Consider the following 19275-nt stretch of genomic DNA (forward strand, 5'->3'; position numbering starts at 1 on the left):
ATCATAATCAATAGAAAAAAATGGAACTACATGTATGCGAATACAGGACGCAAGCTATAATGTAAAATATCTTTAACTGTCTTCCTGTGTGCCTGATTTTGTCTGGGACATCCTGACCAGTTACCAAGTATATTTCATGTTTTTGTCAAAGACTGACACTGTAAATCAGACGTGTCAAACTCAAGGCCACATCCGGCCCGCGATACAATTATATCCGGTCCGCGAGATAATTCCATGTGACTATTAAGAACGGCCCGTCGGTAAACAGCACTCCCACCTCTAATACTACAAATCCCACAATGCACTGAACAGCTGCCGCGCTAGTCAGGACCCGTGCAGCAGCCCCTCCTCCCGCAGGTATAATGACACACCGATCAGAGGATCAATGCCTCGGTCAGCGCTGTTATAGCGACACTTCAGCTAGCCCCCAAAATAAATGGCTAAAGGAAAAGTGGACTTTCACAGCAGAGTTTTACCTGTTTGTCGATATCGGAGGTGAACCTGTGTGTCTTGTTTGTGGAGCTGATGTGGCCATAATTAAAGAATATAAATATAAGACGGCACTATGAGACAAAACATCAGGATAAGTACAAAAAAGAAAAAAATTCTTAAAAATTTTGTTTATTTTACTGAGGAACAGTTGATGAAGTTTGGCTGTTTAAATTCATATTTCTGAATAAAATATATATTATATTATATACTATAATAAAATAGTCACTTTTAGGCTCTTCAATAAATGTTGAGCCCGTTTGGCCCGCAACTTAGAAATTTTGGCCCCTTCTTTGATAGAGTTTGACACCCCTGGTGTAAATGTATATATATATATCTATAAAGTATATGTGATTTCCTTAGTGAATAGATGTAGATGTTTTATGCAATGTCATTATAATATTTCAGTTACTTGCTTTTTATACGTCTCCTCCAAATTCAGGACTATCTACAGAACAGACTGCCAACGGGGATTATTTCTAGAAAGCAGAAAGTAGGTTTGTAATCTGGGTAAACTCGCCCTTTAAAAAAAACATCTCTCTGAACTACTTTGAGAACTACAAAAACCCCAATGACAACAACATCAGAAAACAAAACCACTACGCTGCGTCTTGTTATGTGGTGTAGTGATGTTCAGTGTCACCATAGCAACAGACGCGGGCTAAAGTAAGAGCATCTTCTACTGTCAGTGTGAATATTAAGGATTCTGATCTGTAGTTCGGTTTCTTTTCCTGGATAGATTTAAAAACTCCTGCTGAGCTCCTCACTCATCAACACACACACTGGAACAGGGGATGATAGCACGGTCTCTAGCTGTTGCTCATTCAACATGACAGAGGACAGATGGCTGTGAGATAGAGATTCCGAAAAAAGAATGAGAGAGGGGGTAGATTGAGATATAGGGTCGGTGTCGAAGTAGATTTCGGTTACAGTGCTCAAAGAGCTGCAGGCTGAAAACATCAGTGAGAGAAACAGTGCTCTCCTCTACTCGTCTCTCTTCCTGTGGCTGCAGCCAAACTGATCGCTCATTCATCGCAGAGTTTCCGTCTGGCTCAGGTTGTTTTTGGATTTCTTTTCACGCCGCTCCTCTGGAGGTGGGCTGCTCTGAATGCAGCAGCATGGATGGTCAGCTACAATTCTGCCACTTTAGGATAGCATTTCTCGAAATCTACAGCCACAGCGTAATCCCAGGCAACCAATTAAAGCTCTGGGAACACTGCCTTGCTTTAAGGGAAATACTGGCATTATCGGTCATTGCGGCTTGCTTTCGATCTAGCTTGTGTGCATGTGGTTAATGAGTGCTGTAGGACTAAACAAAACACGATTCGTGTCTGTAAGTTTCCAAATTCCAAAAAATGAAAATGACAAGGATACTTTTGACCAAATAGCTGTAGGATTCACAGAACCAGACGGGCTCGCCTCAAAAACTAAACTAGAAACTGAGGGTACCTTTTATAACTTCTGTGCCACTTCATGGACAGCAAAAAAATATTATGATTAGGCAAATTAGATGATGGATTAGAAAACGATGATGGAGTTTGAAGCATTACTTTCACACATGAGAAAACAACCACACAGTCACTCGGTTTTCTTTGTATTCACTGTTGCGTGACTTTGATGTTTGAATGGATGTAATGGGTGAATGAAGGGGAGAAATGAAGAGGAGGAAAAGAAGACCGTAACAAATGTAATGAAACATGAAACAATCTACAAATATGGTTTAATTTCTCTCCTATTTGCTCCACTCACTCACTCCTCTCGATATTTAAGAATGCTCTCAGCTTGTTCACACACACACTCTGAACGAGTTGGGAAGCTGGCAACATAACTTTTTTTTAACTTCAATGAACATTACAAAAAATGTTAAGCCACTGTCTTAATATTAACACAAGTGCATCCTTCCACCCTGATAGTACAACCGCTGGAGCAGGGGCTTTTTTTGGGCACTTGAGGCTATTGTAGAGAAATTTTGATCCTGATTCCTCCCACTGGAAGGCAGATATAGTTTGGAATTCCTAAAAAATGTTCTTGTTCCTGGAGGAAAATTCCGGGGAAAGTGTGTAGTTTTCATCAGCTGCCACTAAACAATTAACAAAAACTAATAGTGAATTGAAGTTTAGTGGAAAGCAGTGGGAGGAATGTTATTAATCTCTTCTCAACTGAGGATGGCGAATAAAATAAATGACAAAAATATGAGAACAACACACATTCTGACCTCATGCAAATCCAAGTAGGATTGACACATTGTCATTATTAAACTTTCGTGGTACGGAGCAAGTGTACAGGCATTAACGCCTGCTGTCACTGAAGCTGTTTTCTAATAGCCTTCCACCAATGTGATGCGCCTGTAATTACTCTCCATCAACTTAATAACAAACAGGTTGACAACCATCTTGGCAGTGGCAATGGCACATTTGCTAAACAGGCACATCTGTTAGTTAGGAACTGAGGAAAATAATGCAAAAGAAAAATGCATAAACTCCATACAGAAAGAAGCAGGGCTCAGGATAGATAATAGTGTTAATCTTTGAGCCACTGAGCTGCGCTTACCGAGTGGTTCTGGATGGCGGAGGAATCAACTGCGGGCAAAAGCTCCATCCCAACACCTTGTGTATGAATGTAAAATTGTGTCGGGAAATCCATAGGTCTTAGCTGAACTCATATACAGTATATAAACCTCTGTATATACAGCTGACTCTGTCAAACTTAGATAGAAGAGCAGAACAGCGGCTCCTCCATTCCGCTGGCTAAACAGATGACGACAATTCTGAAATATATCTGTCCATTCAAAAAATTCAGTCCATCAAAACAGACATATCTGTGGGAGGCAGACACATCATCAGTCCTGTTCAACAAAGAGAGCCTCCTTTTTGTGAAGCCATTAAAAACAAACAGACACAGACAGAAACAATGGATCAGCCTGGCTGCCCTCTCCCTGTCCAGATGTCTTATAGGCTGAGTGACAGATGAGCCTCTCACAGGGAAACAGAGATCATTTGTCCACCACTTTCTTCTGTTATAATGAACTGTCTGTTTCACTGTGTTAGTTTGTGTGTGTGTGTGAGGCCAATGATCTGTCTCTGAACTGGGTATTTTAAACCTGACTGAACCAATATTTTTCCAGTTAAAAGAAGACTCACCTGGCCAGGTTGAAGGCATCATCAATAAGTCCTGCCCTGTTTCCAACGGAGATGATCTGAGAGAGAGGAACAGGCAAATAATGAGACGGATAGAGAGGGGGTGAACAAGACAAAGACAGTAGACAGAAAGAGAGAATGCCACACAAACTGATAGAAAAATGACAGAAAGTCAGACAGACAGACAGACAGTAATAGACAGGCATACTTGAGGGTTGGTGTGGAGCTGCTGAATCAGCAGTTTCCAGTTCTGGAGGTCATAGTTCACACGAAAGTAGCCGGTCTGGTTGATGTTGCCCAACAGCCAGGTTTTGTCGTCCATCTGACCAATCCTGTGGGTTTCTGAGACAAAATAGAAAAAAAGTGACAACAGTCTCTCTCTGGTAAAAAAAAAAAACAGGACTGTGTCAACCAAAAATGTTAAAAAGGCAGGATATTCACTGAAAGTCATCAGATATGCAGATGATACCACACTGTTCTGGTGAGTTCTTTGTGGTATTTTAAAAGTGTTGTTATTTTCTTAGTGTCATGTACATTATTTGGAATCTGGAAGTTGAGGTCAAGCAGACACACAATGGGGGATCAGTTACTGTATGTGGAGAAAAACAGTTCGATCTGATTAAGTAGGCAGAAGGGCAGCAGTGTTCTAATTTTGTGATGACTTTATTAGTTGTACTTTTTAGTTACCCATCCTTCCTGATTTACCAAATTATAAATACAATAAATGTCAACATAAAAGTCACAATTACAGCTAGGTAGCTTGGGTTTTTCTGAAAACCTATACATATATCAAACTTTATGCTGAATAGTATGGATGTCCCTAAAAAGGCAAACAAATATACTGTATATGCATAATTGAGTGAGTCTTTCACCCTAAATACAGGTTTAATTACCTTGTTCAATTCAAACAAATACTGTGCTATATTGCAAGATCTGCACTACCCTTTACACCCAGCGTGTTGTATGCAAAGTTGGTGTTGATTACAGAGACATCACAGCCTCTCACAGGAAAACATCCACTGAGGTTGTAAAATTAGGTTGGAAGCTTTAATAGCACACTTCTCGGATCTTTCAGACTTTATATAACAGCCAGGTGAGGAAAACAAGAAGAATTGCTGCTGACCCAAGTCTGGCCCACTTCCTCAACTTCCTTCTCACTAGTTGAAATTAAACTTGAAGTCTTGAATGTTGGGAGTGCCTCCACTCACCATGCTCCTTGCAAGCAGGTGAAGTTGTGCCAGAACCTATACTCAACTGTTGATAAACACAACCAACAACAAGCTTTGTTTCTCAATAACAGAACAGTTTTATTCTCCAAAGCCAGAACCAGAATTTTACTTGTTTTATTTTTATTGCTTTTATTGTTTTATTGCATAAAACCGAGGCAGAAGAAGCTGTATTCTCCAAAGACTGATACAGAGGAAGCTTTTTTTTTTTCAAAAATGGGCCCACAGAGTGCTATAATCTTTGAAAAAAGACAGGGAGAGCTTTATTTTGAAGAAAAAACACAGACCTACAATGAGCTTTATTCTCCAAAATGAAACAAACCGAACGAGGTTTATTCCCACTGCTGACAGACCTCTGAACACTAAAAAATGGAAAACACAGAGCAGAGCTTTTCCTCAAAGGAAATACCTGTGAGCTAGAATTCTTAGTCCATTAAATATAAATCACATACCTCGAGATAATGAGATAATTAATTTGTGATCATGAGATAGTTTGCTCTGTTAACATAACAAAATAATCCCAAGATAACGTCTCGTTATCTCGAGTGTAACAAGATAATTAAGACATGATTGCAAAGTGAACTTTTATGGAGATGTTCAGTGAATGATGTCAGATCTCAAAGCAGCACATTGCAGCATTGTCTGGTTTTAGCACTTCAAGCAGCACCATACCTGTCTTGTTGTTGATCCAGATGAGGCTCTCTGAACAAACAGCGGATGCATTTCCCACGGCGACCGTCAATGGGATCTGCCACTGTAAACTGCAGAGAGGGAGAGTGATGTCAGTAATGGCTGCTGGAATTGGATTGAGTTTTATTGCCTCAGTTATCAGATGGAGAGACATTAGAGACAGAGAGTGATGGTCAGTGATGATCATTCAACATCAGTCAGCTGGAAATGGAGCGAGCGACACCGGCTGTGTTAGAAAGAGAGAGGGAGGGGCACAAAGCGAGAGCAGCAGTCAACGGACATCAGTCAAGCGGAAGAGGTAAAATGTGCTGTCCAGTGAGAAGTCTGTGAGGTGACTTTTACATTTTCAGATCAGTTGAAAGATATATAAAAGCTCCTTTACTGCTTGAGTGAATTCCCCAAACGATCAAACTCATGAAAAAACAATTCATTATCTCAAAATTGCATCACAGCTGAGCTTAAAGACGGTGGTTTTTCTTAGCTCCGGAGAAGCTGGCATTAAGGAGGTAAGTGGTTTTTGAAAAGCAGCAATATACTGCAGGCCAATTGATGCGGGAGTAACTCAACTCTGCAGAATAAAGGTTTTTCAATACTCAATATTTATACTGTATGTCTGTATTGTAAAATAAGTGAGTTCTAGTGCCAATGTAATTTATGTTAATTAACCTATTTCCTACTGATGTAAGAAGCTCTGAGGTCTCATTTTAGGGAAATCAGAGAAGCAGCAGAATCTTGTGATCATCTCATTCTGACTTTTGAATTGTAAATCAGCCCCATTCAGTCACAAAAACACTTCTATTCATGCAAATGCCGGCCCCCTTTTCATCACAGCACTTCTGTTTTCCTTTCGAGTTATAAACTGTATAAATAAAGCCTTTTATTTGGCCAGTTCGTAACTACTAGATTTAAAAAGGATTTGAACAGTAAACCAAAACGTAGACATAATAATTATATACATTTAAAATCGCAGGCACAGAAAAAACAGCGGATTGTTTTGACCCAGTCGTATTGTTATTTTCTGGATTATTAATTTCTTATTCATTTGTTGCATTGCAATTGCATTTCATATCGCAATGAATGTACTTTATATATGTTGCACAAAATGTTTTAAATGGTTTACTTGCTGGGGTTTTGCAAATCGCTATTGTGTTTCTGTGCGTCGCGCATAAACATAACTAATAATCAGTAACAATGAGTCTAATGAATAGTATATTTAAAAAGAGCTACAGTGGTTATTATCGTCTGTGCATGCTGTGTCCTTTAGAACACTGGAATATGTGCTGACCTTGGTAGTGAAGTGATGCAACTACTAAAACAACCTTTTTTCAGAATCAGGTTTATTGCCTTGGCATTTTGGTGCATAGCAGTGTTGGTGGATGGTGTCAAAATTGTCTTTCAAAAAGTCTGCAGAACTCGTTCAGGTCGTTGGGCAGGCCAAATCGTTAATGGAATTGGAGGAGGGCGCGGGGGGGGGGGGCGGTCTTTAGGATCCGTCTGAGGCCACTCCAGGCAGAAGCAGACCCGTCGGCTGCCGTTGAAGTTTCTCAGAGTGCAGTCATTTAGTCTCTCTCACCGCCTTGCTAAACCTGTATTTTGCCTCTTTCAGCCCGTCCATATGTCCCACTCCTGAAAGCTTCTCCTTCTCCAACCTTCACTGCCTGAGCTCCTGTGTGCATATGATGGATATTTTGTTCCAGTCCCAGTGTATCTGTATATTAAAGTTCAAGATTATCGTGTGGATTACTGACTTGCTTTAGCAGCAGCATTTTGATGATGTTGTTTTTCTTACAATCTGTCCCCACAAGCCATGTAAGCCAAAGCTGCATGTCAGCAGCACAGTGGCAGCGGCTGCACTAATCAGCATCTACAATGACTCTGTTCAGCCACAGTAATGCTCTGTTATTAATGCTGTGCTATCTTTGTCAGAGGTGGCAAAAGTACACTCGTTCTTAATTTGAAGTACAGATACTTGTGCAAAAGTGAACAAGTGCAGTCTCTGAAACGCACTCAGAGCATCAATGTAAAAAGTACATTTCTTAAATAAAGCCATAATGGGGAATGTCTGGCTGCTCTGAATGTGCTCTGCCGGCAGTGTTGGCTGGTTTACTTTCATCGACGTTGCTACAAGGTTTCCTTGGACAGATTTTTGTCTTGTTACGTCTGTCATGCATGATATGGAACGACGGACAGACCAAGGGTTCATCTTTTCTCTGTGTTACTGTCCGATCCATTAAAGCTGAAACTGGTTTTGATGCTAGGAAGGTGGTGTGAAAAAAGAAGATAATCGATAGTTCCCCTCAAATGTATTAAAACTATAGCCTGTTTAGGAAATGTAATGAGTAGAAAGTACAGATATTTGTGTTAGACGATAGGGAGTACAAGTGAAAAGTTAAGTACTCAAGCACAGACACCTGAAAACTATTTAAGTTCCCTCCTCTGATCACTAGAATCAGTCGGTTTGTTCACCAAATCGTTCGGCACCTGACTGACTGAGCTCTGATATGAACTGATGATTTCAGGCGTTTGCTTAAATTCTGTTCGTGCACCAGGAAGATTTGTTCTTTTGAGCAAATCGTTCGCAAATGACACATCACTATGTTATCTGTGAAATGTTCTGACAGCATCCACGGACCAACACACAGTCAGGTCCTTATGTGCAAGACGAGGATATCGAGTGAAGCCTACAAGAAGGCAAACAGTCACAGTTGTGTGCGGAAAGCTCAAGCCGTTCCATCAAATGAAGATCAGACATCTGCCGCTGAGAGTACGCGTCAAACATCCCTCCATATATATCAGGATGGTAAACCTTTTCTTCTGTTGATTATAGCATTTTGTTCCTTTAGGATACTGCATGAATGCTGGTTAAGAGTGGCCTAAGAGAAAGCTCCCCCAGCACACCTCTCCTAGCCATGACTAGACTCCGTAAAAATAGTCCAAGCATGAATAAAAAGGTTATTTGGACTGATTTCTCTAAACTATTTGAAATACTGAGCTGATTTTGTCTCCGTGAAAACTAATCAAGTTGCCATTAAGCAACTTAGAGCACTATGAAAGCCAGTCGTGTGCTGAAGAAGCCGATTTGCTAAAATCTGCCACTTTACACTTGTACTTCACTACATTTTGAAGTAAAAATGGCACTTTTTACCACTCTATTTTCATTTGACAGCTATTTGATAGTAACTGGCTACTGCACAGATTCATATTTCACATACAAGACTGTTATAGATTGATCTGCTCAACAGTTTGCCCAACAGCATTAACATGCTGTAAAATAATTATGTTTACTTTCAAAGTACATTTTGCTGAAAATATTACATTTGTACATTTTTAAGGCAGAAAGTTTAATTTGAATCAATCCATCAATCAACCTTTATCTATAAAGCAGAAATTCATAATTCATGTTATCTCATGACACTTTCCATAAAGAGCAGGTCTACACCAAACTCTGTAATTAAGAGAGAGATTCAAGCGCCAGGCATTAGGCCACAGCGGTGAGGAAAAACTCCCAGGAAGAAATCAGGAACCGGGCTCAGGGGTGGGCGGATTGTCGACAAAGAGAAAGGGGGGAGTTGGGGGTGGGAGGGGAGATGCGCAGCAAACAACCATAATAAAAGTATGATAATGGGAATATGACTAATAATGAGCAATACGGTAACAGTGAATAACATGACAGCAATGAATGTATGAATAATAATAACATGACTAATTTTTAATGGAGTATTTCTTCCGCTGCAGTACTTCTTCCACCACTGCTGGTTTAAATATAAGTCTCGAATCACAAAGAGCTTTTACCATATAAATAATGATGCGTGTGGAAAGGGGTAGTTTACTGCTAAGAGCTCATTTGGAATAAATGGCTCTATTATGCTTTTTGTCAGTGACCAGTAAATGTTGTTAAAAGACACACACACACACACACACACACACGCACAGCAGCAGCAGCCTCATTTTAATCTGTACAGTTACTGTATATGAGCACTGATGACGCTAATGAAAGTGAGACCTTCTCCTCCGTTCCATTAAAACCTTCAGAGACTCAGTTTTTAATTGGACTCATTTTGAATTGATTTATATTTTAATTAAAATGAATTTGGGCTATAGACAGCAAACAATTAATTCATCCATTTAAGAAGAGAGTGTACAGTATGTGTGGTTGTTGGTGTGTGTGTGTGTGTGTGTGTGTGTGTGTGTGCTTGGTAGGGGTCATTATAACACAATCAGCCAGAAAAAGGCCCTTTTAACAATCCCATAACAGCCATCTGTCGCTGCAGGCAGTTGGAGATCAATATCGCTGCCCAGCAACCAAATTTTTAATCTGATATTAATATCAACCTGATTGACAAGAGTGTACCTTAATTACACACAGACACACACACACACACACACACACACACACACAGTCAGAAGCATGGGCAGCAGAATGTGTTTATTAATATTTGATCGAAATGAAGCCTGTTTATTTTAGACAATGGCGAGAGGAGTGTATGTGTGCACAGAGTTAATGGTTTATTCAAAGGAAGAAACCAGCTGGAAACACACACACGCACACACACACACGCACACACACACACACACACACACACACACACACACACACACACACACACACACCAGTGTTTCACTTCGTAGGACATTAGACTGCAGTCACTGGCCCAGGGCCTCTGAAGGAAGCTGGATGCCAGGGTCCTGACCGCTCGGCCCCCCGAGTGGTTATACCATGAGCTAACCACCACAGCTCGGTGCTTACGACGTGAGGGGCCCCCAGGCCCATTGTTGTTTAAAACGTGAGCTGACCACAGCCGTCCCCTGACCCCTTGGTGCTTACAACGTGAGGGCCCTCCTTGGTGTTTAAAGTGTAAGCTGCCCACCAAGACCCCTGTGTTACACTTGATGCATGCACTGAGGGCCCCTGTTTATTTATACTACTTAATATGGTTTATAGCCAGGCTATAAAGAGAGGCTGGAATGACCACATTTAGGCTCCATTTATTGTTAGGTGGTTTTGTCTAGTAGTGGCCACAGTAATTATGATGGTGGCAAAGAAGGTAATCAGATAACGTTCGATAAAGATGGAGTATTCTAACGTTAGTGATAACTGATAATGGGGCTGATAATACTCAAACTGGGCGGATAATAAAAACAAGACATAGTTGTAGGTTTGGTATTATTGGAGGACAAGAGACACATTAACATGGAGAAACCAATGAGGAATGATGTCTTTGGTGCTTTGTTCCTCACGCTTCACAAATAAAAGTGATTATTACACAAATGTGTAATAAAATGTACACAACGAATGCCATGAAAGAAGGAAAGGTATGACTGGCTGGCAAATGTGTAGTCTGGCACATCATGGCAGAAATGTATGCTGTTTTTTTGTCAACAAAATGCATACAAAGCAGTGACAAGCAGCAAATAATACGTAACTACAGGAGGCATCTATCTTTAAGATGCTCCACATATTGATCTCCAAACTGAGAAGAAAAGTCTGCTCAAAGGAGAATTTATAAAAGGGCACCTTACATTTCCCCACTGAGCTACCAGAGCAACAAACCTTGAGAGGATCCAGCAGCTCAGTGAGCCCTTTGGGATCCTAGTCAGACAGTTATGGATGGAGTTTATGGGGGAGTTACAAACAACAGTTTATCCATCCACCCAGTGATACAGCGCAGTGTTTCCCAATGCAGCAGAGCTTACCAGTGAAGGCACAGGTTTTGGTTTTGGGCACAATCTCACGGTGACAAATAAAATGTGACACTGAATATTCATTTTATGCAAATTGTCAATAAATAAAAGCATTTATATACAGTCAGAAATGTGCGTCGTGCTTCAGAAATGCAGGCTGCCCTGGCGAAAAATAGGCCTGGTGTGCAAAGATAGTGGAGTGGGGGGGGAAAAAAAGAGAAAAACAGTTCAGTTTACATGTCCAGTGGACACTGGCGCATTGACACAATTATGAGCAGTTATTGGCTGGAATCACGGGTGCATCCGTGGTCATTAGAAGGTAACACCTTGTCTGCACTGGCCACTTAATGAGAGCAGGGAAGCACGCTGTAGTAGGCTGCTGTACCGACTAAAATAGAAGTGCATCAGACATAAAAGGCACGGATAACAGAAAAATATACCAGCCTACATTAAGTGGCTGCGAGTGCAGTCGCACAGCACAGCCCGTGCAGTCTTAAAACATCTGCAAGTTTTTCCCGGATGAGGGAATTCACATCACGCAGGCCCTGTTGGCTCTGCAGACAGGGAAATATCATTTGCAGGAAGATTTCCTGAAGTGGACTTGCTTCAGCCACAGCTTAATAAATGCTGTTTGATGAATGCATTTTCTGGTGCCTTTGTTTAGTCAAAACTACTATTAAAAACTTGTGAAAATAAAAAATCTGGCTTTATAATTATTAATATTCATTGTTTTTTTTCCATTGTTTCTATTTCTTAATCCCCAGTTAAGAAATGTATTTAGTGTATTTTTTGTTGCCTTGTTGTTGTTTTTTCTTTGTGTTACTGTTTGCTTTCATGCCACAGTTTTCCTACTGATTATGCATTTTATTCATTTTTGAAAAATACTTTGCAATATTTGCTTTGGGTTAAAAAAAAAAAAGAAGGATATAAATATCCTTTACTTCCTTACAACTGTGCTACTGTGGACTCATGAATAATTCATCACTGTCCTGTTTAGCTTTAAAGCTAATTAAATCAAACGCACAGCCTCTCGTCCTCCGGTCACGTCTATGTTTACCTGTCAGGTGACAGGGCAGCTTTTCTTTACAGCTACAACCAAAGCGATGAGTTGTGATGTGTCCCGCGATCCTGTTTGATTTATTTTTCAGTATCATTAGCTCGACCTTATCCCCGGCACACTCTGTCCTCTGGTTTCTCCCTGTCTCTTTTTCTGTCAGCTAAGTATTTATTTGCCTCGGTGCGTTGGTCGTTTGACGGCGGGAAAATAAGAGACACAAAGTTAAAATGCCAGAGTCTGGAAGACGAGAAGAATCTAGCGTTTGACAAAAAAACCCAAAACTGTGATCTTCAATATGTCACCTTAACATTTGAAGTTAGAAATGCTGCTAAAAGTTTGATTTCTTTCTTTATTATGTGAAAAAACCTTTTTTGTTCTGACTTCATTTTCTTTAAGAGACATATGACCTGGCAACGATTGGTTTAATGGTCAGTTGGTGAAGCTTCAGGAAGTCTCAGTGAGATCAAGACTTCTATGTCAATAAGTAAGTAACACTTTGAAAGCTTCTCAGAGGAATTGCTCTCTAACTGCAGTTTGCTTCCCAATAATAAGGTACAAGTTACTGGAGACCAGTGCTGTTGTGTGGTCTGGTGTTATGGCTGCTCCCTTTGAACGTGACTAGAGATTTTTAATATATATGCAATTTAGATGGCAATGAAAACACATTGCTCATAGTGGGTTAGTAAAGAATCTAAAGACGCTGCGGTAAATGGCATCCGGTGTTTTAAGGGTGGTGACAGCAGCATGAGTCTGCAGGACATCTCTTGAGTCTTCTGCTAGATTAATGCAAGTAGAATTTAAAATTTCTGAGCAAGTTTTGAAGGACAATCTGCTATTTATCACATCTCGGTCTTATTTTTACGTAGTTTGGGTTCAAAATGACTGCTACAAAAAGTTTTGTAATTGTTCCAGAAGATCACCTCAGCTGGCAGCAGCGAAACTGACGGCAATTCTTTGGGGCAACTACACCTGATCAAAGCGCTTGTTTTTGCAACTGCCAGGCTCAGATTGTTACTCTAAGTGTCTGACAACATTACGGAAAGTATCCCTGCGGAGATACACCTGTAAGATCCTTTTTGTTGAATCAGAAACAGCCACTACCTTCCTCTCTCTCTCTCGCTCGCAAAAATTCCACTGACAAAAGTAGTGATTTTACCTCACAGAACATGGGAAGTGCTGGTCTACCGCTGCCTTGATCAGTCAGTTTGTGTTGCAAAAATGTTGTGCTGGATCTTAGCTAACCCTTTAAAACACTAAAATTACACAATGACACAAAGATCATGGATTGAAGCTCCTTGCTCTTGTCAAGTGAATATATTTGGACTTTTTAGAGTTTAGAACCACTTTAAAATCTTAAATTCGAGAGGTCTCGAGGTTGTTGGACGCTGATTGTAACCTGCAGAAGGTTCTGGGTAGAGCCGATGATCAAGATGGTGTCATCAGTGTAAATATGAGCATCAGCAAGACCATTAACCACGGTGTTAAAAGTCTGGCACCTCTGTTGCAAGTTCCTGTCACTCTCACAGCACAGTTCCTGATCAATTTCTTCTTTTATATTTCAGTATATGTAAAAGAATTCTATGTTTCCCTGCGTGCCAATAAAAAAAAATGATAATAAATAAACCAGGAGTTTAAGTCAACAGCGTGTAACACTGTGGGACGCTGCTGTGCTTCTGAATGCAACTCCACAGGATCAAACAGCTCCGTCGACTTCTGATTCAATCCGCTGTCGCCGCTGCCGCGTTCAGCTGTGACGACAGTTCATCTAAAAGCACAACAACAGTTTCTTTTTACAAGTGTTGGTGAGCGCCCCGGGACCACTGAGTGTGTCTGAACGCAGCCCCATGAGACTCAGCTAGAGCGAAAGAAAGAGTTCAGCTCCACCTACAACAAACAGCTTCAGTTCATCAGCTGAGAAGACCTCGGGAGCAACTCTGTGCACAGGAGCTCAAGTGAATCACAAAAGATTCCAGATGAAAGCAGAAGAAAAAGAGAATGGAAAGGGAGGGGAACCTAAAATAAAAAAGGAACAAAAACTTTTGGTGAGAAAACGGACTAGGTCAGTGATTGTAAGATGTCAGCTACGGTGGAAAAACACAACAGACAGAAAATAAGGAAAGAACTTGAGGAGAAAAGAAGAAAGAAAAGACGTGAACAACAGGTGAAAAAGAGGAAAGGAGCTGATGAAGTATTGATGGAGGAGAAAGTGGGTCGATAAAACAGCGAAGAGAATAAACTCCAGACGTTGTGAAGGATGTGAATAAAACATCAAGTGAATCAAATATAAATGAAATATAAATGATGTAAAAGGTGGTAAAGAATGTGAAGAAAAACTGGAAAAGTGCTTTTTCAGGAGAAAGTGGAAGGCCAACTTGGTGCTTATTGAGGTGAGAAACAAAGAGTTCCAGGACGATGTTTCGGAGGTAAATAACTGAATAATATGATGAACAGTATAAAAGTCTGGCTAGTTTCCCTAGAGACTACATTTTCCAGAACAATTATTGTTAGAACCTTACGAGTAGTGGGGTTGAAAATGAGGGTCACCTTCTAAAGTCTTGTCTGTTGACCGGTCGCAGCCTGAGTTCAGTAGTAGTCAGACCAAAGTTTGCCCAATAAGATTTTAAGAGACAGGAACTATCATAGGTGGCTCATGGCTGTACATGTAATTGTGACTGGCGGGGTCCGCCATTACGCACACAAAGGATTTACAGGATGTGATGTCGAGAGTTGAGCGTAACCATGTTGGCTTACACCGTCAACTGTCTCCTGAATAGAACATTACACACCCTGTCGGTCCACAGTTTGTTTTGCTATGCCATAAACTACCGTGGCTGAGAAGGCCAAACACATTTCCATAAGTAACATATGAAAATCACATATGAAGGTGATGTTCTGTCTTTGCATCAATTTGATAAAAGCTTTTTATTCTCTGGGTTGGGAATTTGCTGACAAAACAATGATAAAATAAAAATAAAAGTTACCAAAGCCCAAAGTTGTCATATAATTGCGTATTTGTTTCAATTTTTTCCATTTGTAGTGATAAATGGAGAAGGAATTCTCCTTATCTAAGGAAGTGGAAAGCAAATGTTTTGTATTTTCCAACTTATCAAATCACTTGTCCCTGGTTTAAAGGGTAAAGATGAATAACATATAATAACTATGAAAAGTGACCAGCTGCTTGTGACTTGCTGACATCACAGTCTAACGTTTGCATTCATGTTCACAGCATAAAACCGATGTTAAACTTAGCCCAACCTTTTGTTGTTCCTGAGTTCCTGCCCATACAGGAAGTGCTCCTGGTTGACAGTGATGTAATGAGTGGGGAGCTGCTCTGATTGGTTCTTGCTGATGGTAACAATGGGGTAGCCCATTTGTAGAGTCCATCTGTCCATCATCCCTCCGATGTCGATGTCCCGCCCCTCTGAACGCATGGCCTGGACAAACAAACGACGTATGAACAATCAATAACTAATTTACAGAGATTATGCAATGATCATCTAAATCGTTAATGAGGTCATCATCAGTAACCTGGTAAGGGTTAGCGAATAATCACTCCACAGTCATTTAATTAGAGAAGAGACGTTCAGGTAACTGGCGATCTGATTGGCTGGCAGCTAATTAAAGAGCAGTCTCCTCGTCAGACAGACTCTTTTCCTCTGTGAAGGGCAAACAAGAACACAAAGCTTAGCTGCCACCTGTCAGTCACGTTACCACGGCAACGGGACACTGCTCCTCTCCGTCTCATCAAGTCTGTCTTAACGAGCGTCTCCATGGTCTTCATTAGAACCGCTTCGTTAAATAATTAACAGCTTCAGTCAGTCTGGCAGCTTCTTCCCAGAAGAGCCGGATGCGGAACAGTGACAGGTTTAAATCCCCGCTGGGAAGTGAGGCTCTGACGCTGCGAGGGGAGAGGTGTGACTGCTCTGCCCCGAAGCCTTTGAGCCAAGGGGACGACAGATGGCTCAAAAGAAACGCAGACAGGTGAACGCCGGCGTTACCTGAGACAGTTTGCTCCACAGATCGTCTCTGGCCGCGTTGCTGTACATGTGACTCAGCAGATAATCCTGAAAGCAAAGACAGAAAACTGATCAGACCTGCAGGCCTCGAACACAACACGTGACAGGAAATGGCATCGGTTGGTAGACTGGGTACAACCTTCAGGTGCACCCAATGCCATCTGAACAATATCTATCGATTTTAAATAACACAATATACAATCACAAAATGTTACTGCCTACAGTAGCTGTTCACACAACTAAAGCACATTTTAGTGTGCTTGGGGAATCAATCTGGTCTTGGTTCAATGCTAAAAGCATTATATGGTGTTTTAAGGTACTGCTGTATAACTGCCATTACCAACAAAATCTATCCGTATCAGAAAAGCTGAGGGAGAAAACACAATCAGTACAAAAATACTCACATCGAACTCACAATGTAAGTGAACACATTTCAAGATCAGTCTCAGTGACAAAGTTTCGACAGAGTTTAGAGCCTGTGTTGAGACGAAAAAAAGGCTTTGGGCTCAATCTCTGCTCCGACTTCAAACTCTGTCAGCTCTCTGTTGCATTTTTCTAAGCTAATGAACAAGGTGAAGACTCAAAAGCTCCCACAGAGTAGCTTCCCAGTTCAAAAGCTAGTTGTGTCTGGTTTTGATCCCTGACTGTTTCCAAAACTCATTCCCCCGCGCAGTGCACCGGGGTTATAAAAGCTTAGGGAGGTTGGTGGGGTGTTGGGGGCTTACATTAAAACAAGAAAAGGCGGGAAAATAATACAAGATAACGCAGAACACCGACAGAGAAAGAGTGCTAATCTGCTCCTGGTGATAGAGAAGATTTCCTCTGTGCGTGTGTGTGTGTCTGTGTGTGTGTGTGTGTGTGTGTGTGTGTCTGCAGAATCCTCACAAACTGTCAGTCTGTTGTCATGGTGTGTATGGAGGTTGATAAGACAAGAAGAAGCTCTTTATTGGAACAAGATGACACCCATGATAACAACACAACCTGTGTTTGTTTGTTTGTCTGTTTGTGTGTGTGTGTGTGTGTGTGTGTGTGTGTGTGTGTGTGTGGCTTTGATAAGTATGGCTCTGTCACCTTCACTAAAACTGACATGATCTGAGATAACCTCCCTCCCAATCTCCCCAGAGTCTGATCCTGATTCCAACACAAACATGGCTTTAGCAGCATGATAGACCAAAACCAAGCTGGTTTCACGATAACAGGCATTTTGTCAGAAAAAGTGGGTATGAGTGATAATAGTTTCATTAAGAAAGCCGTTATCGGCGGCTGTGAGGGTTAAGGTGAACTATTTCTGCCGTTACAGACACCGTTTTAGCACAAAGAACTGTTTTATCGCATCTGAGGGAGGCACGAACTTCGACCTGCGGTTCCCATCAGCACAGCAAACACGCTGAGGTTCCTCAACGGGCTAATGTCTGCAGCCAGCCGGGCGCCTGCGAGCTTTAAAAAGGCTCCTAACGCTCACTCTATGCTCGGCTGTTATATACACTGTTGTTACAGTAACTGTTAACGAGATGCCACGTTGATGTCGTACTGGAGCCGCCATCATTTTCAGTTTCTGGCTTTTAAATGTTGTAAATTCGCATCAACGGCGCTGTCAGAATTAAGACAGATACTGAAAAGGTGAACACAGATTGATATTCAACGTCAGCCAAAGTCGCTTCTTCAAGGCAACTGACCCTAAACTTGACTGATGTAGTATCACATTGCCAGTGTACAATATTTAAGCCTCAGACGAGCAGCTCTGCAACCACTCGTGTGTACGCTCGCTTGTTGTCACCATGGGAATGTTTTCCACCTCTACCATCTGCCCTGTGGGCAGTAAGCACGGCAATGCACGGCCCCGATCAGACAGAGCACTTTTCAGAAGCCGGTGGCGGCTTTTTGTTGCCGTCTTTTGGCGAAAGCGAAGCTCTCTGCTTGGCGTTTATGCGTCGCTGATCGCCTCGTGTTTCTTCAGCTCTGTGCGCCGGGTGTTCTTGCAGGTGTGCCCTGAGCGATGTCATTTGCGTTTTATCCCATTTTTAGATGAATTGATGGGGTGGGTGTTAACATGCTGTAACATTATTGTTTTCCATGTCTGCTGAAAAAGCCAAAGAAAATGAGACTAACACTACCTAGCTAGCACCAAAGGTATTCACAATATTAGCTATGTATATTAAAACAGGGCCGGTCGCTGTTCCTCGCTTAAAAACGCCATTAATTACCTCGGAATCAGCGCAGCACCTGGCAAGCTAGCTGTCTAACAACATCCCTTATCAGAGACAGATCATCATCACTCCGTTTGATCGGGGCCTTGGGGTGGCAGCGGTGTGGCAGTGACTGCCAACTTACTAATGGTGACTCCCATTCACACATAGCCTGATCCATATCTGATAACCTGATCATTTAAGCAATTTTTAGCTGCTTGAATACCCCTAAAGTTAAAATACAACATGTCACTGCACTGGTTCAATGTTCACATCACTGCACAGAAGACGTCTTGATAACTTTTCCAGCACTTAGAGATGTCCTGGTACTCGCCTGGTATAGCTATCAACTTAAGTAACTGACCTAGTGACAGCCTTATTTCATGTAACAATACTATAGGTTTATGTAATTATCAAATACCGATGTATACCATTTTATGTAGGTTGTTTTATTCGGTTTGAGGCTCTTGTCGCACCGCAAACGTCCAGATGGATGTAGGTGCAAGTTGGTTTGTCAAATGTTATATTTTCGCTAACCATCTGGTCAGAGTGTATTTTTTTTTTAGGGTTTACAAAGAGAACTACTGAGGAAAACATTTTCCCCAAGATGTTTTTCTTACGCAGCTGAGGACTCACACTAATGCTCTTATTAGGTCGAGCGGCGTACAGTTCAGCAAGTTGTATATAGACTTGAGACACACACGCACATTATTCTCTGTGTATTCTGCTGCTGCATCAGCCGTGTTTTATATAGAATCTGGTTCTCAATGTGTTCCAGGTCACTGACAGTTT

At 41.3% G+C, this 19275-nt stretch overlaps 1 protein-coding gene across 1 annotated transcript in view; it reads right to left on the minus strand.

The window, feature by feature from the left end:
* Nucleotides 1–19275, minus strand: part of trhde.1 (thyrotropin releasing hormone degrading enzyme, tandem duplicate 1) — a 167440-nt gene that overhangs the window by 21048 nt on the left and 127117 nt on the right. Inside the window, exons 9-13 of the mRNA XM_070854016.1 lie at nucleotides 16280–16345; nucleotides 15537–15715; nucleotides 5525–5613; nucleotides 3835–3968; nucleotides 3630–3685 (exon numbers count right to left, since the gene is read on the minus strand). Coding sequence (XP_070710117.1) covers nucleotides 3630–3685; nucleotides 3835–3968; nucleotides 5525–5613; nucleotides 15537–15715; nucleotides 16280–16345 — 524 coding nt within the window. The remainder of the gene's footprint in view (nucleotides 1–3629; nucleotides 3686–3834; nucleotides 3969–5524; nucleotides 5614–15536; nucleotides 15716–16279; nucleotides 16346–19275) is intronic.

Source organism: Pempheris klunzingeri, chromosome 22 (genome assembly GCF_042242105.1).
Source record: "Pempheris klunzingeri isolate RE-2024b chromosome 22, fPemKlu1.hap1, whole genome shotgun sequence".
NCBI classification, from domain to species: domain Eukaryota; kingdom Metazoa; phylum Chordata; class Actinopteri; order Acropomatiformes; family Pempheridae; genus Pempheris; species Pempheris klunzingeri.